Raw genomic sequence first — 27,516 nt, forward strand, 5'->3', positions numbered from 1 at the left:
TGAATCAGTTTCGGAGAGAGAAGAAATTCTGTACACATTACTGTTGCCCTTTGGCATTATTATGCTATTAACTTAGGTGACTTAATATAGCTCTTGGTTTAATAGTTGTCAAAAATAGATAAATGGGGGGGCGCCTGGGTGGCTTAGTCGGTTAAACGTCCGACTTTCGCTTAGGTCATGATCTCGCGGTTCGTGGGTTCGAGCCCCACGTCGGGCTCTGTGCTGACTGCCAGCTCGGAGCCTGGAGCCTGTTTCAGCCTGTGACTCCCTCTCTCTCTGACCCTCCCCTGTTCACGCTGTCTCTCTCTCTCTCCTAGAAATAAATAAAACATTAAAAATAATAATAAAAAAAATAGATAAATGGGTTTGAGATCTAGAACTGGAATTAGTCTATATGAAAGCCTTGGGAAAGGGCTATGGCTAGAACTAAGAAGATAAAAGATTTTTAATTTTTTTAATTTTATTTTTAAAAGTTTAATTTGAAAGAAAGAGAGTACATGAAACGCATGGGTGCTGCAGTGGTGTGGGCAGGACAGAGGGCGGGAGGGAGGGAGAGAGAATCAATCCTGTGCAGGCTCCACCCACATGAGGCTGGATCCCTTGAAATGCAAGATTGTGACCTGAGCGGAAATCAAGGGTCAGATGCTTCACCCACTGAGCCACCCAGGCCCCCCAGAAAAAACAGATTAGAAGAGAGTGCTAATGGAACATTAATGGAAATATTTTTATTTTTCAGCCTACAACACAGCAGTCACCTCAGGATGAGCAGGAAAAGCTCTTGGATGAAGCCATTCAGGCTGTGAAAGTCCAGTCATTCCAGATGAAGAGATGCCTGGTAAGAATGTCAATATGGGAGGCAAAATTGCAGTCTGTGTTTTCTAAAGTTATATAGCACCATTGCTTCTGTTATTGTCCTACCTCCCTCAAGCACTGTGTGGAGCAACTCTAACAGAGTCCTGTTTACTTGTATTTGCATTTATCATTTGGGATTGTCTGTCTTCTCTACCAGAATGGAAGCTCCAGGAGGACAAGAGACCCTATCATCTCTTTACACGCAGTGTTGATCCACATACCAATATTTGACCTTAGTTACTAGCCTCATTGATTCTATATGTCAAACCTGAGGAGTACTTGACACATAATGGGTGCTAAATAAACATTTGTTGAGTAAATATATTTAAAAGCTTTCAATTTGGATTATTCAGCTTTTTGCCTATCTTGAAGACTTTTTGTTTCTATCCTGAATAGATAACATATTTTTTGCAGCAACCAACTTGAAAATTATACTTAAACCAACTTCTGTGTTTTTATATTCTAAAAGACAGGGTAGGAAGTAATCTATATAGAAACTAGATTCTCTGCATTAAAATTTATGAAATGGAACCAAATAAGCTGGTACTTCAAGTTATAAGTTGCTCTGATGATGATGATAATAATCATACCTTTGTAAAGTATCTTATAGTTTCTAAAGCTTAGAGATATGCTGTTGTAACCAATTGTATCTATTGTGTTTTTTCCTTGCAAAAAAATGTGTCTTGGAATAGAGAAGATGGGTGGGTATGGAACTTGATACTGCTTGCTTCTGTTTTTTCAGAGTCTGAATATTGCTTTCTGTATCTAAAGGCATTGGTTGCAATTATGTGTTTAGTGGACACATGGGCATTGTGAGGAGGAAAGCATACTTAAAAGGATGGTCATTTCAGACATCTCTGAAGAGTCTTTACTTGTGACAAAGCCATTGTCAGGATAATATCTTGTATTAAAAGAATTAGTGTGCCAGCCCTCTTGATTGTAGGAAATGTGAATTAATGGATCTAGTTTCATAGTCACTAGGGATTGAAAAGATGAGAGTTATGCCAGGAAATTTGCAGTCCTAGTTACATATGACTTGCTAATAAGCCTTGCTGTCCTGGTGAACCATGAATCTTTTTTTTTTTTTCAGGAGAGAGAAGGCAAAGTGAAACTAAACCTGTTTTGCATGAGATTAAAATATATTAAGTACTACATACTATGTAACAAATCCAAGTTAAATGTTTATTTAAATTAAGCTTACTCATCAATTCTCTTGGTATTTCTGTAGGACAAAAACAAGCTTATGGATGCTCTGAAACATGCTTCTAATATGCTTGGTGAACTCCGGACGTCTATGTTATCACCGAAGAGCTACTATGAACTTTGTATCTTTTGAATGTTGAAGATTTTCAACATACTTTTTTTCTTGATAAGGCCATATTTTGTTTGTTCCTTATTATGCTTTTCTGGCTTCACATTATTTTTCATTGTCTTAACCAAATAGTACTTCTCCATGGAAATTTTGTAAGTAAGAAAAAGAAAAACTGAATATCAGAAACCCTTTTTCTATTCTTAAACTTCTTTAAATACGTTGTTGCAATTTCCAGTCCCTTCATGAAGGATATTGAGGCTATTACGTGGTTAGTTCTTTATTGCTTAGATTTTGTTATGCAGTATTCTGAAATGGAAATGAATTCTATGCTGCGCCATTTCAAAACCCTCCAGTAGTCTGTTAGGCAGCCCTTGTTTAGACCCCTTTGCTTTACCACACATCTTTAAATTTTTTCTTTTTTTAACATCTATTTATTTTTGAGAGACAGAGTCAGAGCATGAGCAGGGGATGGGCAGAGAGAGAGGGAGACACAGAATCTGAAGCAGGCTCCAAACTCTGAGCTGTCAGCACAGAGCCTGATGCGGGGCTCAAACCCATGAACCATGAAATCATTACCTCAGCCAAAGTCAGATGCTGAACCAACTGAGCCACCCAGGTGCCCCTACCTTTATTTTATTTTTTTTCTTTAGCATTTCATTTCATTTTCTTTTTAAGTTTTTAACACCTGGTGCTCATCATGACAAGTGCCCTCCTTAATCCTTATCACCTATTTCACTCATCTTCCAATTCCTCTCCCCTCTAGTAACCATCAGTTTGTTCTCTATAGTTAAGAGTCTCTTTCTTGGTTTGTCTGTCTTTTTTCTTTTTGCTCATTTATTTTGTTTCTTAAATTCCACATATGAGTGAACAAAATCTTTTATCTAAATTTTTTTTTAATGTTTATATATTTTTGAAAGAGGGAGAGATAGAGCACGATCAGGGTAGGGGCAGAGAGAAAGGGAGACACAGAATCTGAAGCAGTCTCCAGGCTCTGATCTGTGAGCACAGAGCCCCATGCGGGGCTTGAACTCATGAACTGTGAGATCATGACCTGAGCCGAAGTCTAAGTCAGTGTTTAACTGACTAAGCCACCCAGGCGCCTCACAAAACCTTTAGAATAAAGAAAGCCCATTGAAATTGTCTTCACTTGAACACATACTTTCTTAAAGGACTGATGTTTAAGATGATCTGCCCAGTAGTTTAATGACTCCAACAAGTTAAAGAATATTGCTTAGGCTGGCTTAGCTTTATTTGAATCCTTAATCATAATAAAAAGATATGGCTATTTCTGATGAACTACACTATTTGGAGGTCTACCTGACAGATGAATTTGCTAAAGGAAGAAAAGTGGCAGATCTCTATGAACTTGTACAGTATGCTGGAAACATTATCCCAAGGCTGTAAGTAATTGAGAATCTGACAGCTTTTATAACTGCATTTTCCACTGTATGTTATAGCCTTTAAACTTTAATTTTTAAAAATTATTTTTAAGGTTTTTTAATTTCTTAACACATTGAGATTAACATTTTGGTAGATACCTGGGTTTCCTTTTTTTTTTTTTTAATGTTTTATTTATTTTGAGAGAGAGAAAGAGACAGAAAGCGAGTCGAGGAGGAGCAGAGAGAGAGGAAGACACAGAATCTGAAGCAGGCTCCAGGCTCTGAGCTGTCAGCACAGATCCTGATGTAGGGCTTAAACTCACGAACCATGAGATCATGACCTGAGCTGAAGTTGGGTGCTTACCCGACTGAATCACCCATGTGCCCCCCCCCGCTTTATTTTTTTTAATATTTATTTTTGAGAGAGAGAGCACACAGATACACACACACACACACACACACACACACAAGTGTAGGGAGGGAGGGAGACAGAATCTGAAGCAGGCTATGAGCTGTCAGCACAGAGCCTGATGTGGGGCTAGAACTCACAAACTGTGAGATAATGACCGGAGCCAAAGTTGGACACTTAAGCAACTGGGATACTCATGCACCCCTATACGCTGTTTTTGTGTGTTTTTTTTTTAAGGTTTTAGGGTATAATTAATTCTACTTTTTATATAGATAGTTGAAGAACTTTGGAAATAGAAAAGTGTACATACTATTTTAATGTCTTGACTACAAGAAAAATTAACGATGTTTATTCTCTTCCTAATATGTTTAAAGGTGATTATGATACTCATGTGTATATATATGTTTGCATGTACATAGATATTTGTAAACTTATATATATATACACATATATTTGTGTATGTATATAAATATACATGTACATAATGTATGTAAATACATTGTAAATATATATGTAAGTTGGGGCAGGGTCAGTGAGTGGTTTTCTATATATATATATATATATATATATTTAAAAAATTTTTTAATGTTTTATTTATTTCTGAGAGAGAGAGAGAGAGGCAGCATGAGCAAGGGAGGGTCAGAGAGAGAGGGAGAAACAGAATCTGAAGTAGGCTCCAGGCTCTGAGCTAGCTGTCAGCACAGAGCCTGACACGGGGCTCGAACCCACGAACCGTGAAATCTTGGCCAAAGTTGGACGCTTAACCGACTGAACTTTCCCAGCGCCCCATTTATATATATATTTTAAATGTTTATGTTTCAGAGAGATGTTTATGTGTAGGCAAGTGGGGGAGGGGCAGAGAGAGGGAGACAGAATCTAAAGCAGGCTCTGCGCTGACAGCAGAGAGCCTGATGAAGGGCTTGAACCCACAAACCATGAGATCATGACCTGAGCCAAAGTCAGACACTTAACTGACTAAGCCACCCAGGCACTGTGGTTATATTTTAAATTGGATGTTTTTTCATTGTGCAGAAGAAAAACATGGTCCCAGTCTTGCTTAACAGGTTCGTAGTCAGTATGTTTGGACATAATCAAATTCCTGATTTGGATATTTAATTATTTAATTTATTTATTTTTGGATTTTTTTTTTTTTTTACATTAAATGTTTTCTCATAATCCTCCTAGTTATCTATTGATCACAGTTGGAGTTGTATACGTCAAATCATTTCCTCAGTCCAGGAAAGATATTTTGAAAGATTTGGTAGAAATGTGTCGTGGTGTGCAGCATCCCTTGAGAGGTTTATTTCTTCGGAACTATCTTCTTCAGTGTACCAGAAACATCTTACCTGATGAAGGAGAGCCAACAGAGTAAGTGATTTTCTTTCTTGATTTAGTTGTAATATTTTTTGTAAAATATGTAAGAAGTGTAGGAAAGTGTTTGGAAGAAAATAAATCTCAGTAATTCTACCCACAGCCAACTAGCCACCTGTAGCATTTCATGTATAGATTTCCCCTGTGATACAGAACTCTTGAGCATGTGTGGTGTAATGTAAAATGTACTATTATGAAACTTACGTCTGTGAAATATTAGAGACTGCTTTTTTCATCTAACACATTTGAGGGCATTTTTCTATTACATTAAGTGTTCTTTGAAAATGTGACCTTTTAAATTATATTTGTGATGAAATCATGAAGTATGCTTAACTTTTTCCATGAGCTAGGCTAATTTTCTTATTGTTTCTTGAGTATATTATCAGTTTCATAAGCTAGATAACAGGGATATAAGAGACTTAAATTATCTGTGTACACAAATTACATACTAACTCCAAAACTGAAAAAACAAAAGCCTTTCAGTGAGAGCCTTGTCTTTGTGTGACCAGTATTCCAGTACCCATGTCCACTGCACATTTATTCTGCAACAAGTGTGGATGGTCAGCCAACTATGGTCTTTAACTGACTAGATGAGCTATTTATGTGAAGATTCCGTAGATTGAGGAACTTAATTTCTTTTTGTTTAATCTCATTTATTTTTATTATTTTTTTATTATTATTTAGGTAATCTCTACACCCAACATGGGGCTCGAACCCATGATCCCAAGATAAAGAGTCACATGCTCTACCAACTGAGTCAGCCAGGCACCCCTTGTTTATTTATTCATTTATTTCTAAGGTGTACAATTCAGTAGTTTTTAGTATATCTATATCAGTTCCTTTTTTTTTTTTTGTAATGTTTTTATTTATTTTTGAGAGAGAGACAGAACATGAGTCGGGGAGGAGCACAGAGACAGGGAGACACAGCATCTGAAGCAAGCTCCAGGCTCTGAGCTTTCAGCACAGAGCCCAATACGGGGCCTGAACTCGTGGACCATAAGATCGTGACCGGAGCTGAAATCAGACACTCAACCGAGCCACCCAGGAGCCCCTATCAGTTCCTTTTTAAGAAAAAAGAATATAATAAAAATTTACCATGTATATGACAAAGTTAAACAGTATAGAAGAGGTAAAAACTTAAGTGTTAAGGAGATGGTTATTTGTTTTATTATAATATGACTGTCACTTTTGAGCATTTATTTTTTTANTTTTTTTTTTTTTTTTTTTTTTTTTTTTTTTTGGAGAGAGTGAAGGATAAAAGAAATCCCAAGAGAATTGAGGTAGGCCTTGAACTCATGAACCGTGAGATCATGACCCCAGCCAAAATCAAGAGTCAGATTCTTGACTAAGCCACCAAGGCATGCCAGGTTTGAGCATTTAATTAGGCAATTATTAAAATAATTTTGAAAACTATGTTCTCTATCCTAGGAGATGAAAAATAAGCAGGAAATAACATAGTCTTTTCCCTCTCAAAGCTTATATTCCAATTGGAACCGTAAAATGTTCAACAATAAGATGATGTAATTAGCAGTATGGTATGTTATTAGTATCAAAGCTTTTAGGCTTTTTGAATTAATGGAGTTGTTGTAAGAACAAGTTGGCCCTGGGTAGAGTAGAGGAAAGTTTTTTGTCCCTTTATACTTATACTGTGTTCTCTCCCTGGTAGTTTTTTTCCTCTTGAGTCTATTTCCCTTGAAATTGAACACTAAGCCAATGAAGTTAAAGTATCTTATAGAAAACATTGATGTATTGATGCAATAAGGAAGTGCACAAAGGAGAGGGATAACAGTTAAGTTGGTCCTATAGCATAGTGTATATAAAGATATTTTCAACTGTTTCTTTGCAGTGAAGAAACAACTGGCGATATCAGTGATTCCATGGATTTTGTACTACTCAACTTTGCAGAGATGAACAAGCTCTGGGTGCGAATGCAACATCAGGGACATAGCCGAGATAGGGAAAAAAGAGAACGAGAAAGACAAGAACTGAGAATTTTAGTGGGAACAAATTTGGTGCGCCTCAGTCAGTTGGAAGGTGTAAATGTGGAACGTTACAAACAGGTTTATATCCTTTTGTTTGTCACTTTTTCTTATGTCGTGAGATAGAAATTGATGTCTAATTTTTAAAAATATTTTTATTAAAAAATACTACTTTGAAAACAATTTTAAAACTAAAGAGGATTTAAGTAAATTGATTTTCAGTTTGTGGATTGGAAGATCCAATATTAAGGTACCAATTTTTCTGAAATTGAGATTAACTACATTTACTCTAATATTAGAGTAAATTTACTCTAAAACTACAGAAAGATAATACAATATTGGTGGAAGGGATAAACACATAAACACATCAGTGGGGGAAATAAAACAGATTGATAAGCTATCTCTGTAAAGGAAGAATAGTAATATATTTTTTGATTTTGTAAGTACTAAACTCTGCAGGTGTAGTGAAAAGCAACAACAGACAATGTGGTAGTGATTTACAAAAACATATTATTGGGCTGGATTTGCTGAGTCCTGGAAAAGATAATCCAGAATGGGCTCACTTATATATGATAAATTACTTTTGATAAAAGTGTAATGGTAACCATTTCAACAAATGGTCCTGAAACAGTTGGATGTCTCTGTGCAAAAAAAAACCTTGAATGACTCATTTTCATATCATGTAGAAAAACTCAAAAATGGATCAGAGGTGTAAATATAAAACCATAAAACTTTTAAGGTGTTGTTTTTTTTTTTAATATTAATTTTGAGAGAGACGACAGAGTGCAAGTGGAGGAGGGGCAGAGAGAGAGGGAGACACAGAATCTGAAGCAGGCTCCAGGCTCTGAGCTGTCAGCACAGAGCCTGACACAGGGCTTGAACTCACAAACCTGAGCTGGAGTCGAACACTTAACTGACTGAGCCTCCGAGGTGCTGCAAAACTATAAAATTTTTAAAAGAAAATGCAAAAAAATCTTCCAGATCTGCTTCACCCAGCATATTTTCTATTCAGTGATATAAAGCATATTTTATCCTATATTATTACAAAAAAAACCGGAAATGTATAAACACATCAAAAGGAAATGTTGATGCTTTCTAACATTTGTATAAATAGAATTCAGTGCAAGCTACGAAAATTCTGTTGGGCCACTATAGTTTTAGTATTCCTATTTTAATACATTTGTTTACCACTTGTTTATGTATATGTAGGTGACGTTACTTGAGCTTAAATGTACTTTACTGAGCAAAGTTTAAAAAACAAAGTATATTTTATTTTATGATAAAGGGCCTTTAACCTCATGGTCAAATACTAATATTATATTTGCTGAGACAAGATTTGAAATTGTATCAAGAGTTTTATTTTTCTGACATTTAAAGTTNCGGAAATGTATAAACACATCAAAAGGAAATGTTGATGCTTTCTAACATTTGTATAAATAGAATTCAGTGCAAGCTACGAAAATTCTGTTGGGCCACTATAGTTTTAGTATTCCTATTTTAATACATTTGTTTACCACTTGTTTATGTATATGTAGGTGACGTTACTTGAGCTTAAATGTACTTTACTGAGCAAAGTTTAAAAAACAAAGTATATTTTATTTTATGATAAAGGGCCTTTAACCTCATGGTCAAATACTAATATTATATTTGCTGAGACAAGATTTGAAATTGTATCAAGAGTTTTATTTTTCTGACATTTAAAGTTTTCATAATAAAGGTAAAACTTAAGTAATGGTGCTACTTCATTTTTTAAGTATTTCTATATAAATAAAATATTGAAGAAAATCTAAAAAAAAAAAAAAAGAAAAAATGCAAAAGAAATCTTTACAATGTTGAATTACACAGAGATTTCTTAGGACGCAAAGGGCACAAATTATATAAGAGAAAAAAATTGATAAAATGAACTTCATCTGAAATGACTTACTTAATAGAAGCCCAAAATTTTTTGCTTAAATTTTTATTTAAAAATTATTCTGTAGATGTGGTATATACATATGTATGTATGTATATACATACATATATACAATGGACTATTACCCAGCATTCAAAAAGAATGAAATCTTGCCATTTGCAACTACGTGGATGGAACTAGAGGGTATCATGCTAAGTGAAATTAGTCAGAGAAAGACAGTATCATAGGACTTCACTCATATGACGACTTTAAGATGCAAAACATAAGGGAAGGGAAGCAAAATAATATAAAAACAGGGAGGGGGGCAAAAACGTGAGAGACTCTTAAATATGGAGAACAAACAGGGTTGCTGGAGTGGTTGTGGGAGGAGGGATGGACTAAATGGGTAAGGAGCATTAAGGAATCTACTCTTGAAATCATTGTTGCACTATATGCTAACTAACTAGGATGTAAACTTAAAAACTTCTTCTGTAAAATGTTAAAAGTTTAACTGAAATATGGGTAATAGAAATCCAAAGTAAGATTTTCAAATTAATAGTTTATGTTATAGAGGAGTGGTTTAGGATTTAAAAATAATGTTGTTTTTTTTAACTCTTTCTCTTTTAGATTGTTTTGACTGGGATATTGGAGCAAGTTGTGAATTGTAGAGATGCTTTGGCTCAAGAATATCTCATGGAGTGTATTATTCAGGTAAGTGAGAACATTTCACTTTTTAAAAGGACTCATTTTGTTTTTCATTAATTTTCAATATAAGCTGGCCTGAGTAAGGATTTTCTCTTACTGATAACTTGGCCTTTGTATTGATGTTTTTTTCCCCAAAAATGTAGGAAAGGATAGTTTTCATGCCCTCTAGTTCTCATTAGTTTTTGTTTAATTGTAGATGTACTTTGGTTATTGGAATATTTCTGTCTGGCTTTATGTTTAAAGAGGCTCAAAAGTAATGCATTTGAATTTAGTTGTATAAGATTAAAATGATTGTTTTCACAAATATGACCTTTGCCATAAGTCCAGAATATAATGTGAAATACTTTTACTTGTATCAATCAATTATTATTTGATTTTCAGGTTTTCCCTGATGAATTCCACCTTCAAACTTTGAATCCTTTTCTCCGGGCCTGTGCTGAGTTACACCAAAATGTAAATGTGAAAAACATAATCATTGCTTTAATTGATAGGTAAGCATTTCCAATACTGGAGGGCAGTGTTCTGACTTGGGACAATGAATTTAAAACATTTTTGTAATTAACTTATTTCTGTTACATCTTTATCAACAGTTTAGTTCTGTAAGTACGATTATCTACCAGGTGCTTGCCGAGCTTAGGCATGAAAGAGGCTTAGCAGCAGAAGTGGAGATGATGAATACTCTTGTTTTTTAATTTTTTTAAATGTTTATTTATTTTGAGAGAGAGAGAGCAAGCACAAGCAGGGGAGGGGCAATCAGAGAGAGAGAGAGGGAGACACAGAATCTGAAACAGGCTTCACGTTCTCATCTGTCAGCACAGAGCCTAAAGTGGGGCTCGAACTCATGTGCCGTGAGATCTTGACCTGAGCCAAAGTTGGATGTTCAACTGACTGAACCACCCAGGTGCCCCATGAATACTCTTAATCTAGACATTTAATTGGCAAAGTCATACAGATCCATTATTTAAATCTTATAAATCCAAAGAACAAAAAAATNCTTCCACCATGCTCTTCAGTAGCTTTCCAGGTTGTGGGGAAGGAAGGACAGTGACAGGGATCCCCATCCTCTGCCAGTACTGTCACATACAGACATCAGCTGAGTCCAAAAGGAGAATTGAAATTTTCAATTTTATTTTATTTTTTTTATTTTTTTTAACGTTTTATTTATTTCTAGGAGAGAGAGAGACAGCATGAGCAGGGGAGGATCAGAGAGAGAGGGAGTCACAGACTGAAACAGGCTCCAGGCTCCGAGCTGGCAGTCAGCGCAGAGCCCGACGTGGGGCTCGAACCCACGAACCGCGAGATCATGACCTGAGCGAAATTTGGACGCTTAACAGACTAAGCCATCCGGGCGCCCCCCAAAAAATTTTTTTATAGTAATGAAAGAGACCTTTTAGTGGGAACTGATTTGATTTGGAGTTTTTTGTGTTTTTTTTTTTTTAATCAAGTATCCATTAGATATAGATGATTAAGAATGTTCAGGTAATCACTCTATCATCACATTTTTTTAAAGAAGAATTTTGAAATATTAAATATGTTTGGTAAATTCCTTTTAGGCTTAAATTTTACTTCTTTAGCCACTGGTCTTGGTTGAAATTATATAACTTTGCCTTTGATAATGGTTTTAATGAGTGCTTGCTTGGCACCCATGCTGAGTGCCAGGATATAATAGGTATGCTGCTTGTGAGCTTACATATCATTGACATAATGAAACCAGAAACCCAAGTGAAGATTTATTTTTGCAAATACTTTTTGTTATATTTTACTTACCTAAGTTATTAAAGTCTGAGAATTTATATAGCAAATTCTCCAAATTATCTGTTCAAACCTGGGCAGCAAGAATTATTTGCAAGTTGGACATACTCTTAAGGGAAGCTAATAATGGAATATATCTTTTAAAAATTGCTCTTTAAAAGCATGGCTGTTGAATGCATTTGTTACTTTAATGCATTTTTATCCATATCTACTTGATTCGGCTTCAAAGCATATGACAAAATTGGCCTATTGAAGAGATCTGTGGTATAGTATAAAATATGGTATATGTAGTAAGAATTCAGTGAAATAAGACATCAAACACAAAACTATTTAGTTAAAAATGAATTGATCACTTTCTTACTAAACAAAAATAAACTCAAAATGGATTAAAGACCTAAATGTGAGACCTGAAGTCATAAAAATCCTAGAAGAGAGTACAGGCAGTTATTTCTCTGACATTGCCCATAGCAACATTTTCTTAGATATGTCTCCTGAGGCAAGGGAAATAAAAGCAAAAATAAACTATTGGGACTATATCAAAATAAAAAGTTTCTGAGACACCTGGGTGGTTTAGTTGGTTAAGCATCTGACTCTTGATTTGGGCTCAGGTCATGATCTCAAAAGTTCATAGGACTGAGCCCCATGTCAGGCTTGGTGCTAGTGCAGAGCCTGCTTGTGATTCTCCCTCTTTCTCTGCCCCTTCCTTCCTTGCTTGCTCTTTTTCTCAAAATAAATAAATAAATAAATAAACTTAAAAAAAAGTTTCTGCATAGTGAAGCAAACAATTAAAAAAACTAAAAGACAACCTACTGAAGAGAAGATATTTGCAGATAACATATCCAATAAAGGGATAGTATCCAAAATCTATAAAGAAATGATAAAACTCAATACTCAAAAACAATCCAATTTAAAAAAATGGCCAAAGTCATGAACAGACATTTCTCCAAAGAAGACATACAGATAGCCAACAGACATTTGAAAAGATGCTCAATATCTTTCATCATCAGGGAAATACAAATCAAAACTACAATGAGATGATACCTCACACCTCTCAGAATGGCAAAAATGCAGGAAACAACAAATGTTGGTGAGGATGTGGAGAGAAAGGAACCCTCTTGCACTGTTGATCAGAATGCAGACTGGAATAGCCACTGTGAAAGACAGTATGGAGGTTCTTCAAAGACTTAAAAACAAATCTACCCTACCATCCACTAATCACACTACTGCGTATCTACCCCAAAAATACAAAAACACTAATTTAAAGGGATACATACAACCCTTTGTTTATTGCATCATTATTTACAATAGCCAAATTATGTAAGCAGCCCATGATAGATGAATGGGTAAAGAAGATGTGTTCTATATACATACATTTAGCCATAAAAAAGAATGAAATCTTGCTATTTGCAATGACATGGATGGAGCTAGAGAGTATTAAGCTAAGTGAAAGAAGTCAGAAAAAGACAAATACCGTATGATTGCACTTATGAAATTTAAGGAAAAAAAAACAAGCAAAGGAAAAAAGATGCATCCCAAGAAACAGTTTCTTAACTGTAAAGAATAAACTGGTGGTTACCAGAGAGGTGGTGGGTAGGGGAGATGGGTAAAATAGGTGATGGGGATCAAGGAGGGCACTCTTCATGAGGACGGGATGATATATGGAATAATTTAATCACTATATTGTACACTGAAACTGATAACACAGTTGTACTGGAATTAAAAACTTAATTAAAAAATGAATGGAGGGAATGGCTCCATTCCACATCCTTTTTCAAAATCGTTTTTAGTGTTCTAGGGGAAATACCTTATAGAAAATACAGTAATGCCAAAAGCAAACTGAGGGCTGATGGGAGTGGGGTGGAGGGGAAGGGGGTTAATGGGCATGGAGGAGGGCACTTGTGGGGATGAGTGCTGGGTGTTATATGGAAACCAACTTGACAATAAACTATTAAAAAAAAGAAAATACAGCAAAGTATAAAGAATTAAGTGTCACCCTTGATCCCACTTCTCAAATCTCTGTATTTGTTAAGATTGTTTTCTTTTTCAGATTAGCTTTATTTGCTCACCGTGAAGATGGACCTGGAATCCCAGCAGATATTAAACTTTTTGACATATTTTCACAGCAGGTGGCTACAGTAATACAGGTTTGAATGGCTTTTCTAAATTCTCAAAATTTGGAAACTTGTCAGCTGGTTGATCCCGTTGTGATTATTTAAAATAAATTCTGTGGTTTTCTAAATATTTCAGTCTAGACAAGACATGCCTTCCGAGGATGTTGTGTCTTTACAAGTCTCTCTCATTAATCTTGCTATGAAGTGTTACCCTGATCGTGTGGACTATGTTGATAAAGTTCTGGAAACTACAGTGGAGATATTTAATAAGCTCAACCTTGAACAGTAAGTCAAAGTTACATTAAAAAAAATTTTTTTTTTTAATTTATTTCTAAGAGAGAGAGAGAGAGACAGTGTGAGTAGGGGAGGGTCAGATAGAGAGGGAGATACAGAATCTGAAGCAGGCTCCAGGCTCTGTCAACAGAGCCCGACGTGGGGCTCGAACCCACAAACCGTGGGATCATGACCTGAGCTGAAGTCGGGCGCTTAACCAACTGAGCCACCCAGGCGCCCCAAAGTTACATTTTTTTAAAACCTCATAAAACACTTTTTTAATCCCAGATTTGTTTTCTTAATTGCTTTTGGAAATGTTAGCATTTGTCTGAAGCATTTGTTAGATTCATTGCATGGTGTTAACCAGGGCAGAAAGTGCCAACCAATACCTTGATTGTGTACAGTGATCAAGTAGTGGCACTCATGGAGTATAACCAGTATTTCCATTTCAGAATATGAATGAGTTTTCAAACTGGTAAGGAAATTAGTAGTTGACCTTTGAACAGTGTTGGGGTTAGGAGCATTGACCTGTACAATTGAAAAACTGCTTATAACTTTTGACTCCCCCAAAACTTTACTGATAGCCTACTGTTGACCAGAAGCCTTACTAATAAAAAACAGTCAATTAACATGTATTTTCTATGTTCTATGTATTGTATACTATAGTCTTACAATCAAGTAAGCCAGAGAAAATAAAATGCTATAAGAATATTACAGGAAGAGAAAATACACTTCATAGTACTGTACTGTATGTATAGAAAAACATGTATAAGTGGGCCTGCACAATTCAGATCTCTGTTCATGGGTCACCTGTGTTTATGTTAAGCAGTGTTTCCATAAGAAGTGATTTCCTGCAGATGAGTAAGTTGTGAAAAAGTATAAACAGCTATGTATTTAAGGTGTGGAAGTTAAATTGGTTTAAAAACTTTTTCTATTTTGAGCTTTGATTGTGGTGTCATCAAGGAAAATCGATTTTGTTGGCCTACTTGGGAGCTTCCTCAACTATGCTGTCCTAGTCTGTGGCATCCTCTAGTGGCCACTGTGGGCAGTTCTTATCTCTACCTTTTCACCAGCAGTTCCCCTACTGTCCCATCCTGCACTGCATCTGAACATGGGGTCAATTATTTTTAATAATTAAAAACTATATTTTTAATAATAATTTTACTTCATACCATCCTTTTCCTTTCCATCTCCTTTCTGGTGGTGTGGTAACATCAGGAAGATTTCTCATTTTCCTTTTACCTCCTTTTATTTGCCACTCCCTCCCACCCTTTTTTGGTTACTTCCATTTTTTGTGAAATGAAAAACATTCCAGGTCTCGAATGTTAAATATGAGAGAAAATTAAATTATGTATCTGTATTCCCCCACCCCCCATGTATTACCCCATGTAAGTTTTAAAGTAAAATTAGACAATGTAAGGAATTAGAAATCCCAACCTCTAAAGGTCTTATAAATGCCTCATCTCCACAGAATACTCCTATTAGCTACTACCTTAAGTTTAGCCTGCTTTGCCTTAATGACCAACATCTGATGCACAAGAAACAGTTTGTTTTGTGGAGTTGCTACTTTTGCATGAATTTTTCTTACTACTTATTTTCATCAGGAATATATAGTATTTATTGGCTACCCAGGAACTTAACTACTACTTAAAATACTTTCCTTAGAAATGTGAAATTCTAGATAGTCATTTTACCTTGAGCTGTACAAGTTGAGTACACATTGAGTTGGGGACTGTTAACATCTTATTTGTATAATGGAAAATTAAGAGATGAATACATATTCATGGACATCTCTGTCTTCTCAGAAGAAGGTCATTGGAGTATTTCAACATGGTGTGACTCACTTGACCTATTTCCTTTAACGTATAAATGAAAATTTTCAAATTTTTATGCAATAAGTTATTTGTATATATAGAAAGTTGATTTTACTCATTAAATGGCTATTGTTTGTCTTTTTTAGTATTGCTACCAGTAGTGCAGTTTCAAAGGAGCTCACCAGACTTTTGAAGATACCTGTTGACACTTACAACAATATTTTAACAGTCTTGAAATTAAAACATTTTCACCCACTTTTTGAGTACTTTGACTATGAGTCCAGGAAGAGCATGAGTTGTTATGTGCTTAGTAATGTTCTGGATTATAACACAGAAATTGTCTCTCAAGACCAGGTAAGAGAATACCGACATGCTGTATTAGGAAAACAGACAATGTAGTTAGGATTTTAGATCTTGAGAAAGACACATGAAATGGGAGGAGAGAGTAATTTAATACTAAAAAAGGTTATAATCAGCTATTCATTATATAAATCAGAAATATAAAGAAGAAATTAACTTATAATTATAACTTATAATTAATTATAATCCTATCAGTAAGAGAATATTACTGTAAATTAATATTTGGTGCATCTCTTTCCAAACTCTTGTCTATATCTGTGTCAACATATGTAAACTTTCTTATAATAAAAGGAATTATATTGTTAATACTGTTTGGTAACTTTATACAACTGGAAACACATTTGATAGTGATTTTATATGCTGATAGTTTCACTTCAGTGGGTTTCTGTGTCTCATGTTATAGGTGGATTCCATAATGAATTTGGTATCCACATTGATTCAAGATCAGCCAGATCAGCCCATAGAAGACCCAGATCCAGAAGACTTTGCTGATGAGCAAAGCCTTGTGGGCAGATTCATTCATCTTCTACGGTCTGAGGACCCTGACCAGCAGTACTTGGTATGAGTAACTCAATTATCATACGCCTTCAACAGCTCCATGAGATCACATGGAGATGTGCCTTAAATGGTCTAATGCAGCTGTGGCCTTAGAAGATTTTTAAAAAATTGCGGCTGAATAAAAGATTAAGTGACATCCATGGACTTTTACTTTATATATAAATGCATAATTGTGGGAACAAGTTGGTTTCTCTAGTTTCATTGAAGACTTCTAAGAATTACAGAAAGCCCATCTTCCTTTAGTTGGGTGTTCAGTATTCATTGCATGTTTGTTTTCTTTTTCAGCTGTGCTGCTTTTAGAATTGTCCAGTGTTTATTATAATATTTAAAATATGAGCAACAGTCCTTATATTCAATTATATTTATGTTTCCAAATATAAGTTGTATGTGTTTGCCGCATTGAAAATGTATGAAAACACTTTAAAATTCAGATTGTCTTTTTCTTAACCTCTCTTTCCTGGTAAAGAACAATCAATTGAAGTTCTCCCTTTATCATAGTCCTCAACAAATCTTTGTGAAATGAATAACATGTTGCCTGAGTAGGAATATTGGTGACTGATACCAGATGATTTGTTTTAATGAAAGGTAGCACAGATGGCTGTTTTTTTATTGTTTGGAAAAGGTGTAGTTTAACTGTTGTTAGATGCATGAGGCTTTATGGTTAGACTGCTATAATGGGGAACATTTTTATTTGAGGTTGAGTCCTGACTTTCTCCTATTGATTTCTTTTGTTGTAGTTCACACTCTTGTACTCGTTCATAAGCAGTGTGAAAAAGAAGCTCATTTCTATTGGCGATAAGATAGTCTTTGACTTGGCTTAACGATAAATATTCTGGGCATTCCAGTGTCACGTTCTGTGCACTGTGTGTGATCTGTACACGGTGACTGGCTGATTGTTTAAATATTTTAACTGATTCCCTTATGTTTGTGTCTCACATACATACATGCCTGTATTGGTTTTCACTTTTTGTTGCATACCAAATGCAGTAGTAGGAAGTAATGCCTTCCACATCTAGTCAATTGATTATGCCTATGTACTGAGAATTAAGGCAAAGATTATTAGCTCTGACCTTCTCAAGGGGGAATGCATTCTCTATCTGTCTACATTGTATCAGAGGATATTTTGTGAATACAGAATCTGAATATGTCACAGTGTGTCACACATAGTAAAAAATATTTCATGAATATTTGTGTTTTTTCTGAAAAACCTGATGTTTCACAGTGGCTCTTTTTAAAGTACATTGCCATTTCTTTTGACTTTAATGGTATTTTTTCCCCCTGAATTAGGAGGTATAACATATCAGCAATGTGCATACAGCTATTTTTGCATCCTACTAATAGCCAACATTTTCTGAGCCTTTGTCAGGAGCTGGTAACACTTCAAATGTTATTTGAACACTTGAAATATTCTACCCCATTTTTCAAATGAAACTTTTATAGCTAAGAGAAGGTAAATAATTTACTCAGGGTCAGTCAGGTAGTTAAGTGTTAGAAAGTATTTTCTTTATTTTTTATTTAAAAAAAATTTTTTTAATGTTTATTTTTGAGAGAGACAGACAGACAAAACATGAGCAGGGGAGGGGCAGAGAGAGGTAGGGAGACACAGAATCCAGAACAGGCTCCAGGCCCTGAGGTGCCATGAGTTCATGACCTGAGTGGAAGTTGGACACTTAACCAACTGAGCCACCCAGTGCCCCTAATTTTATTCTTATTTATTATTTATTTTTTTAAGTTTATTTATTTTGAAAGAGAGAGACGGAGTGGGTGTGCCAATGGGGGAGGAATGGAGGGGAGAGAGTCGGGAGGTAGAGAATTCTAAGCAGGCTCTGTACTGGCAGCACAGAGCCTGATGTGGGGCTTGAACCCATGAACTGTGAGGTCATGACCTGAGCTGAAGTCAAGAGTTGGACTTGAGCCACCTACTGAGCCACCCAGCTGCCCCCAGAGCCTGTAGTCTTTATCAACACAGTGTACTTTGTACATGTGTTTATGAAAATATATTTACATCTGTCTCTGTGTCTACTTGTGTAACCGTGGGCAGATTATGCAACCTCTTTGAACCTCAAGCTTCTTCATTTGTGAAATGGGGTTACTATCTGTCTTGGTTGTCATGTCAATTGTATTGACTCAGCGAGATAAATGTAAAGCATCTACTGTGAAGCCTGCTGTATCAGATGCAGTCAAAAATGGTAGTAATGACGATGAGTAGAGACCTCATTTACTTTTATAAATGATTAATCATAGTGCAGGAAAGATTAATGTTTTGGGATGGGGTTTTTCTGTGTTTTTTTGGGGTCAGATTTTAAACACGGCACGAAAACATTTTGGAGCTGGTGGAAATCAACGGATTCGCTTCACACTGCCACCTTTGGTATTTGCAGCTTACCAGCTGGCATTTCGCTACAAAGAGAACTCTAAAGTGGTGGGTTTACTTTTAAGTATGTCACTATTTTTTTTCTTTTTTTCTTCATCTGTTCTTTGTTATTTATTATATAAACTTTCAGACATAAACAAAAATAGACAATTGTATAATTAATTCCAGTTTCAGTAAGTCAGTTCATTATGCATCCTGTATTAGGTATTCCTAAGAGTGGTGTTGGTAGATTGCATAGTAGCTGAGAGATCACATAAAAAACCTAGAAATGGAAGATTAAAACAGTATAAATTTATGCTAAGAATTTTTCCTGTATTTAAAGATTATTTGTGAGACATTGATAAGTTTATTATAGAATTGGCTCAGAGCACTTTAGTTAAGGAATAATTTTACTTTCATAGGGTGTTTACCAGTTCTAAAGTGATACAGTTATCTCATGTAGAGGTTGTAAGTACATAACAGGTAAGGTCTGATTCATCGTAGCTTGGCCTAATGAAAGGGCCTGACATTGCATAATAACCTGTCTCCAAAAGCCTAAAATTAAATTATTTTATGAATCGTGTACATTTTTTATGCACTTATTCTTAAGCAGAATCATGGCTTAAGTCATTAATGATACAGTTTTATAGAAAATACTAAAATATGGTATGCCTGATAGTTGGACAGTCAGTTACTGTTAAGGAGTAAGCCTCAGTAAACTTACTTTTCTAATAGTGGAGAAATAAGGTTCATTTAGTAGACGTGCAAGCATGACATAGCAACTTTTGGCCAGTTTTTATTATGCCAGCCACTCATTTAGTCCCCTTTCCAGCATTCTATGTATAGATTTTGGTAAATGTAACAATGGAAATAGCAGCCAGCATTTACCATGTGCCATATACTATGCCGAGGACTATGCATTTAATCCTTGTAGCAAGTCTATACTATTATCTGATTTAAAAAATGAAAAGAATTGATTGCTTTAATAAGAAATTTAGGTGGTAAAACATGGATAAAATATTTAACCTCACTAGTAATTATAACAATGAACCTCTATTATACAAATAAAACTGGTAGAAAAGAAAAATAAGGTTCAGCAGTGGCAATGATGTGATGACAATTTTTATATAGTAAAGGTGGGTATGTGAAATAGTACGGTGTTTCTAGAAAACTTTGGAAGTATGTAAATAGAGCCTTAAAAGAGCTAATAATTCTAAGAATATATACTAAGGAAATAATTAGGGATTCAATAAAGGATTATACAGAGCATTCATTGTGATATTGCAGATTATTTCCAAAAGGGAGTAGTTAAGTAAATTATGCCATATCCAGTTTGTGAAATATTTTCTAGTCATTAAAATAATTTCTAGTAACTTAGAATCATGAGGGAAAGTGTTAAGACAAGATGAGTGAAGGAAAAGTAGTTTGGTGCAATTATATGCATCATGAACCCAATTTAACTCTTCTGGTGAGTTACTTGGGCGTAGAAAACAAAACCAGAACAAAGATCCTAGCTATGTTATATTTGCATAGACAAAATAAACATTAACATCAGGATGTTATTAGTGATTATAGCTGGGTGGTGGATTTAGGGATGATTTCAATTTTTTAAATTCTTTGGTTTATTCTACTAATTCTGTCCATTTGGGGTATGTGTTGATTTTCTGATGAGAAAAAACAAATGCCAAATATACAAAAATTTTAAAGCCAGTAACTACAAGTTGATGTTTTGAGAAGACATTGTGCTTGATTCATTTGTGTGCTTCATAAATGAGACCAAGAAGGAGGATACCAGGAGATCCCTGAGCTCACCTTTCTTGCTTTCCCAGTTTGTTCTAAAGACATTTCACATAAAGTGAATATTCTTGAACAAGTTACTCTTGAAAGTAAAGTAATTTATACTATTTTTTTTTCCTTTTAGGATGACAAATGGGAAAAAAAATGCCAGAAGATTTTTTCATTTGCTCACCAAACTATCAGTGCATTGATCAAAGCAGAGCTGGCAGAATTGCCCTTAAGACTTTTTCTTCAAGGGGCTTTAGCTGCTGGAGAAATTGGTTTTGAAAATCATGAAACAGTAGCATATGAATTTATGTCCCAGGTGATGGTCTGGTCTTTCTGTGTTGTTTAACCAGTTTTGCTGTGTTCAGCCACCTGTCTGTAGTTACATTGGTTAGTGCACATGGATTTTCTCTTCACTGAATTTGTAACTACACCTTTCCCACCATCTTGGAACTCCTTAATACTATAGTCAAAATGATTGATTTGGAACAGGAAAATTGATCAGTTACTGGGTGCTAATGAGATTTAAGATTTCCATGTGAGCCCAGGTAAAAGTGTTTCATGGGGTAAAAAGTTCCTTTATTCAGCTTGAAAACTCTGGGTTAAGCAAAAGTTGAAACAAGCTTCTTTGTTGGAAGTTGCAAGTATCTTTCCATACCAGCTGTCTTGTGCCTCTGCAAGGGAGGGGTCAGCATCTTGTGTACTGAAGCATCTGACAAGACGAGGATTTGGTGGGAAGTACTTTAGAAAATGCTCAAGCAGATAGTAGTAAAGGTCTCTTCTGCTTCTTGTTCACCAGGCATTTTCTCTGTATGAAGATGAAATCAGTGATTCCAAAGCACAGCTTGCTGCCATCACCTTGATCATTGGTACTTTTGAGAGGATGAAGTGCTTCAGTGAAGAGAATCATGAACCTTTGAGGACTCAGTGTGCACTTGCTGCATCCAAACTTCTGAAGAAACCTGATCAGGGCCGAGCTGTGAGCACCTGTGCACATCTCTTCTGGTCTGGCAGAAACACAGACAAAAATGGGGAGGAGGTAAGGAGGGAGGTCATTCCTAGTCATGTTATAGAAGAGGGGATTGTTAGCTGGAAATAGCTACCATGACCTTGTGCACTGGAAGTGAAGCATTTGGAGTGCTTGGAAACCTGACAAAGAAATTGCTTTCTTTATTAAAATAAATGAAATGGACAGTAATGTATAATGTATAGAGAGTTACATGCTGTGGTGAAGCCCCACTTTAAAGAAATTGTAACACAGAAAGTATATACCTTTAAAAAGTATACATAATAGGGGCGCCTGGGTGGCTTAGTTGGTTAAGCGTCCGACTTTCACTTAGGTCATGATCTCACGGTTCGTGGGTTTGAGCCCCGCGTCGGGCTCTGTGCTGACTGCCAGCTCAGAGCCTAGAGCCTGTTTCAGTCTGTGACTCCCTCTCTCTCTGACCCTCCCCTACTCACGTGGTCTCTCTCTCTCCTAGAAATAAATTAAACATTAAAAAAAAAAAGTATACATAATAAGGGTGCCTGAGTAGCTCAGTTAAGTGTCTTGATTCTTGATTTCATCTCAGGTCATGATCTCATGGTTGTGAGATCAAGCCTTATGTCAGCCTCCATGCTGGGTGTGGAGCCTGCCTAAGATTCACTCTCTGGCTCTCCCCAGCTCACATTCTATCTTAAAAAAAAAAAAGAAAAGAAAAAACAGGTATACATCATAAATTAATATAAAACATTTAACATATAAATATGTAAAATAGGGGCATCTGGGTGACTCAGTTGGTTTTGTACTGTTGATATCAGCTCAAGTCATGATATCGTGGTTTGTGAGTTTGAGCCCCACTTCGGGCTTTGCACTGACAGTGTGGAGCCTGCTTGGGATTCTCTTTCTCCTTAGCTCTCTCTCCCAAATTAAATAAATAAACGTTTAAAAAATGGATACTCCTTAAAAAAATAAATATGTAAAACAAATACAATTGTTTTAAGATATAGCTGTGTCTTAAAAAAAAATGAAGAGGATTTAAATTTGTTGTGTATCTTAAAAAAGAGCCACCATAGGGTTCTGTTTATTTCTTTTTGTGAAATGGGACATTTGTGTTTCATTAATTCCTTTAATACTCTCCCTCCACCCCCAATCCCCTCACTTTTATTCTAGCTTCATGGAGGCAAGAGGGTAATGGAATGCTTAAAGAAAGCTCTGAAAATAGCAAATCAGTGCATGGACCCCTCTTTACAAGTGCAACTTTTTATAGAAATTCTGAACAGATATATCTATTTTTATGAAAAGGAAAATGATGCGGTAAGTAAACTATAATAAAATATTGTTAGTGAACTAATTTTTCCCTTCCTGTTTTTCAGAGATTTGATACATATTAAAGATTATCATCTTGATACTTTTTGTTTGTTTAAGAATGTCAGAGTTTAGAGAATGCACCTACTACTCTCTCTTATTCTCTAGTATCCTTTATTTTTTATGGTATATGCTTGATTATGAAACTGTGCATGTTCTTTTGTAGGTCACAATTCAGGTTTTGAACCAGCTTATCCAAAAGATTCGAGAAGACCTCCCAAATCTTGAGTCCAGTGAAGAAACAGAGCAGATTAACAAACATTTTCATAACACACTGGAGCATTTGCGCTTGAGGCGAGAATCGCCAGAATCTGAGGGGCCAATTTATGAAGGTCTCGTCCTTTAGAAAGGAAACCAGCTCACCATACTCCTTTCCATGTACATCCAGTAAGGGTTTTATTATACTAGGTTTCCCTTCCATAGATTGTGCCTTTCAGAAATGCTGAGGTAGGTTTCCCGTTTCTTACCTGTGATGTGTTTTACCCAGCACCTCCGGACACTCACCTTCAAGACCTTAATAAAGTTATTCACTTCATAAGTGCTCAATCTGTCTGTTCACCCCAGGTAGCATGATTGATCTGCTATTTAAAACTCCTGTGATCTATTAAAAAAAAACAAAAACAATGAAAAACCCAACAATAATAACAACAAAAAACAGCAAACCATCACTTATCTCAGCTACTAATGAAGTCCTTCTTCCTTTACTTTGTTTTGTTGGTTGTGTAATTGCCTTCATTACTTGGAAGTACTAACCTGAAAGTGTCTGTCTCTGTTCTCTAGTCCAATTTGAGATTAATTTAGAGGAAAGGGATACTGTATGTGAAATTCAGCTTGGGTTTTTCCCTACGTGCAAAATAAGGCCATGTGTAATATTTTCCCTAAAACTAGAATATATTAATGCATGTCTGAGAATTTTAAAGCACCATGGTCAAAGCCAAAAGCTATATTTTGCATATTTGGACTCCGTCATTCATTAAGAACCTTTGTTTTCCTCTGGGCATATTTATCAAAATAATTTTGTTCTAAATAGTATAAAATAGGAAATTTGTGATCAATATAATTTATGTATAACCTTCATTGTAAATTTAAGGGGAAATGCATCGTACAATTACCATGATTTTTTTTTTCTTTTTTTGCACTAGTGAAACAATAAAGTTGCTATTAACAATTTTGGACTTTTTACCCTTTCATGTTAGATTTATAGGAGTTAGTAGAATGCCTATGGAGTTTAATGGACAATCTTACATTACAGCACTGTAATTACTTATATTACACTCATATTACTTATATTACAGCATGTAATAACTTATATTACAGCTGGATCATTTTAAGCACTTCTTGAGCAAGGCACCGTCTACTCTTCTGTTTATACCCATTTGCTTTCCTTGGCCTTATCCTGTTCTCCTTAGGCATGGTACCTCATTAATTCCCAAAAGGCTCACCACCTTTATCTGTCATGTAACAAATTATCCCAAAACTTAGTGTGTTGAAACAACAGACATATATCTCATAGTGTTCTAGCTTAGGATGTCTCAAGATTTTGGCTGGAGCTGGCAGCCACCTGAAGGTTTGGTTGGGGCTGGCTTCCAAGCTTATTCACATAGAGGGCTCTGTTCCTTTCCTTGTGGGCCTTACAAGGGCAGGTAGAGTGTCCTCATGACATAGCAGCTAGCTTCCCCAAAGTGACCCATGTGAGAGTGGACAAATAGGAAACCATATGCCTTTTTATGACCTGATCCTGGAAGTGACATACTGTTGCTTTTGCCTTATTCTGTTTGTTTGAAGAGAGTCACTAAGTCTAACTCATACTCAAGAGTAAGAGGAATTAAATTAAGCTCCAGCTCTTGAAGGGAGATTTTGCAATTTTATGGACATTTTCAAAGACCACCTCACTTAACACCTCACCATCTGCCTCTCCCTCCCACATTGATAGATGTCTAGCACTTATTAGGTGCTATGGTCTGATAGCTTGTATCCCCTCCCCCAGCCACCCCTGCAATTTATATGTTGAAATCATAACCTCAAAAGATGTTGTTGAGTGGTGGGGCCTTTGGAATGTACTTAGGTCATGAGGGTGAATGGGATTAGTGCTTTTATAAAAGAGACCCCAGAGAGCTTGCTTGCTCCTTTCTACTTTGTGAGAACACAGGTTGGCAGTATGCAACCTGGAGGAGGGCCCTCACTCAGGCATGTTAGTGCCTTGATCTTGGACTTAGACTTTCCAGATCTATGAGAAACAGACTTCTGTTTATAAGCTACCCAGCCTATGGTATTTTGTTATAGCAGCCTGAATGGACTAAGACATCAGGTTTTACAAGAAAAAGTTATAGAATTGGTACCATTAAAATCTATCAAGTATGCTAAGCTTCTGTATAGACCCTTTTTGTCAAGCAAATCCTTTCTGTACTTCGCAGGTGCCACTTTGTATAAGCCTGATTGTGGAATATAAATTGACATGTTCATTTTATTTAAATCCTCTTGAAATACAGCTGGAAAAATAAAGATGTGACTCAAGGAGAATACTTGAGTTTGAGCTCAGGAAGGTGCAGAAGTAAAATAATGTAGTATAGGGTATAAAGTATTTCACACTTTTTGGTGAGGTGAAGAGAACAGATTTAAGAAACAAAGCTCTGCTAATCTTAATTCACAGATTACTGAACAAAAATTGGGCACCTACTATATGCCAGATTCAGGCACTGGGTATAAAGGTGAATAAGATAGGGTTCCTAGCTTTGAGAATTTTCATTTGGTACGAAGACACCAACAGTACTGTGATAAGGGTATGCCCAGGAAAGCATAGAAGTGCTTTTGGGGGCTGAAGGTATTGGAATAAAGCCTGGAAGAGGTTTTATGAATCCTCATGTGACTTCAAGTCTGATTGTCTTTTTAGCCTTGTGAGACTAATGCTTAACCTGCAGTCCCAGATTTTATAGAGCCTGCCCATCCAGGAGTGATCCATGGACTGAAGCAAGTTAAACTCTTACCTGTCTATAATGAGAAAAAAAAAAAAAAAAAAGACTAAGAATTGACACATACCAATTTGATTTTATGTCTCTTGAATCTAATGAATTAGGGCTTGTGTTTTGTATGCTTGCTTCCCTGGCCTACTTTTTTCTAGTAGTTTTTATTGTGTCTTGCAAGAAAAGTACTGGTTCTTAATAGACCAGGGGTGAAAAAAAAACCTTCATAGGTGGAGAGAAGCACTGAGCCTAGGTCAGGCCTGATGTTTTATGGAGAATTCCAAGACCTAGGGAACAGTTAATAGGACACATCTAGGAACGTGATAGAAGTGGATGACACTTTCTCATTCTGAGATGCTTGCTGTTTTAGGACACTCCTATCCTTCCTTTCTCGTCTCCATTTGTCTGAAGTGATTTAGAGTACAGATGATTGCTTCTTTACCTAGAAACTCTTGTTTCTGACTGGTCTTTTAGCCATGACATTGGAAGCCATTAGGTAAAGAGCCATGATACTGCTACCTTGTCCACTAGGGGCACTGGTTAGTTTGCAGGCTGATATATCTGTGTTAGTGCAGCTAAAAAGAGGGAGGTGTTGGAGGTTTGATCAGACATCATAGAGTGCTTTGAAAGAAAAGGAATGGTTGTAGTACGGTTCATGTACATCTCTCAGAGCCATTGAGAAATAAGACAGACTGCAAGGAATAAATGTACCACCATAGACACTGAGAGGGGATTTAAATACAAAGTCTAGATTTCAGAGGGCTCTTCATTATGTTGCTTTCATAAGAATCCAAGGAAGAAAGTTCAAGCAGAATGGAATTGAAAGGATTTCTCAATGGAATTGTCTTTGATGATGGGAATTCCAGGCCACATACTATAAACGAAAGGTGATGGGTGAGGAAATCTCTGAAGCAGCCTTCCTGTTTACTAAGATTGGGGGTGTCCTGGAGTTGGACAGCAGACACTGAGTCAGCTAGCCAATATAGACTCATTTATTGTATACTTGAGTGGCCTGCCGTAGGTTTAATTAAAGATGTAGATTTTCTGGTTTGCAGAAATTAAAAATAAGTCATTTGGGAGTGGGTAGGGATAGACTTCATACTGCTCTTCACTCCTCTACATCACCCTGCAGTGTGCCAACAAAACTAGATCCAAGCCTCCAAACTCTAGAGGCATACTGTATATTTTAACCACTCATTGCAGTGATTAGCCTTAGGTCAGAAATGTCTTTCTATGACAAAGTAAAATCTTAAGCTATGACTTTAATCTATTTTTACAAGGCAGAGCTAAGTGCAAATAAATACAAAT

At 36.0% G+C, this 27,516-nt stretch overlaps 1 protein-coding gene across 1 annotated transcript in view; it reads left to right on the forward strand.

Annotated features, from left to right (window-relative positions):
• VPS35 (VPS35 retromer complex component) overlaps positions 1-24,418 on the forward strand; it is a 29,970-nt gene extending 5,552 nt beyond the window's left edge. The window contains exons 2-17 of the mRNA XM_039241654.1: positions 737-835; positions 2,081-2,177; positions 3,441-3,564; positions 5,138-5,320; positions 7,170-7,383; positions 9,821-9,904; positions 10,280-10,389; positions 13,698-13,794; positions 13,898-14,046; positions 15,995-16,202; positions 16,612-16,767; positions 19,066-19,188; positions 21,041-21,220; positions 21,701-21,940; positions 23,054-23,197; positions 23,415-24,418. Coding sequence (XP_039097585.1) covers positions 737-835; positions 2,081-2,177; positions 3,441-3,564; positions 5,138-5,320; positions 7,170-7,383; positions 9,821-9,904; positions 10,280-10,389; positions 13,698-13,794; positions 13,898-14,046; positions 15,995-16,202; positions 16,612-16,767; positions 19,066-19,188; positions 21,041-21,220; positions 21,701-21,940; positions 23,054-23,197; positions 23,415-23,594 — 2,388 coding nt within the window. The 3' untranslated portion in view covers positions 23,595-24,418. The remainder of the gene's footprint in view (positions 1-736; positions 836-2,080; positions 2,178-3,440; positions 3,565-5,137; positions 5,321-7,169; positions 7,384-9,820; positions 9,905-10,279; positions 10,390-13,697; positions 13,795-13,897; positions 14,047-15,994; positions 16,203-16,611; positions 16,768-19,065; positions 19,189-21,040; positions 21,221-21,700; positions 21,941-23,053; positions 23,198-23,414) is intronic.
• The last annotated feature ends 3,098 nt before the right edge of the window (positions 24,419-27,516 follow it).

Source organism: Hyaena hyaena, unplaced genomic scaffold (genome assembly GCF_003009895.1).
Source record: "Hyaena hyaena isolate Hyena2069 unplaced genomic scaffold, ASM300989v1 scaffold_7, whole genome shotgun sequence".
Taxonomy (NCBI): Eukaryota; Metazoa; Chordata; class Mammalia; order Carnivora; family Hyaenidae; genus Hyaena; species Hyaena hyaena.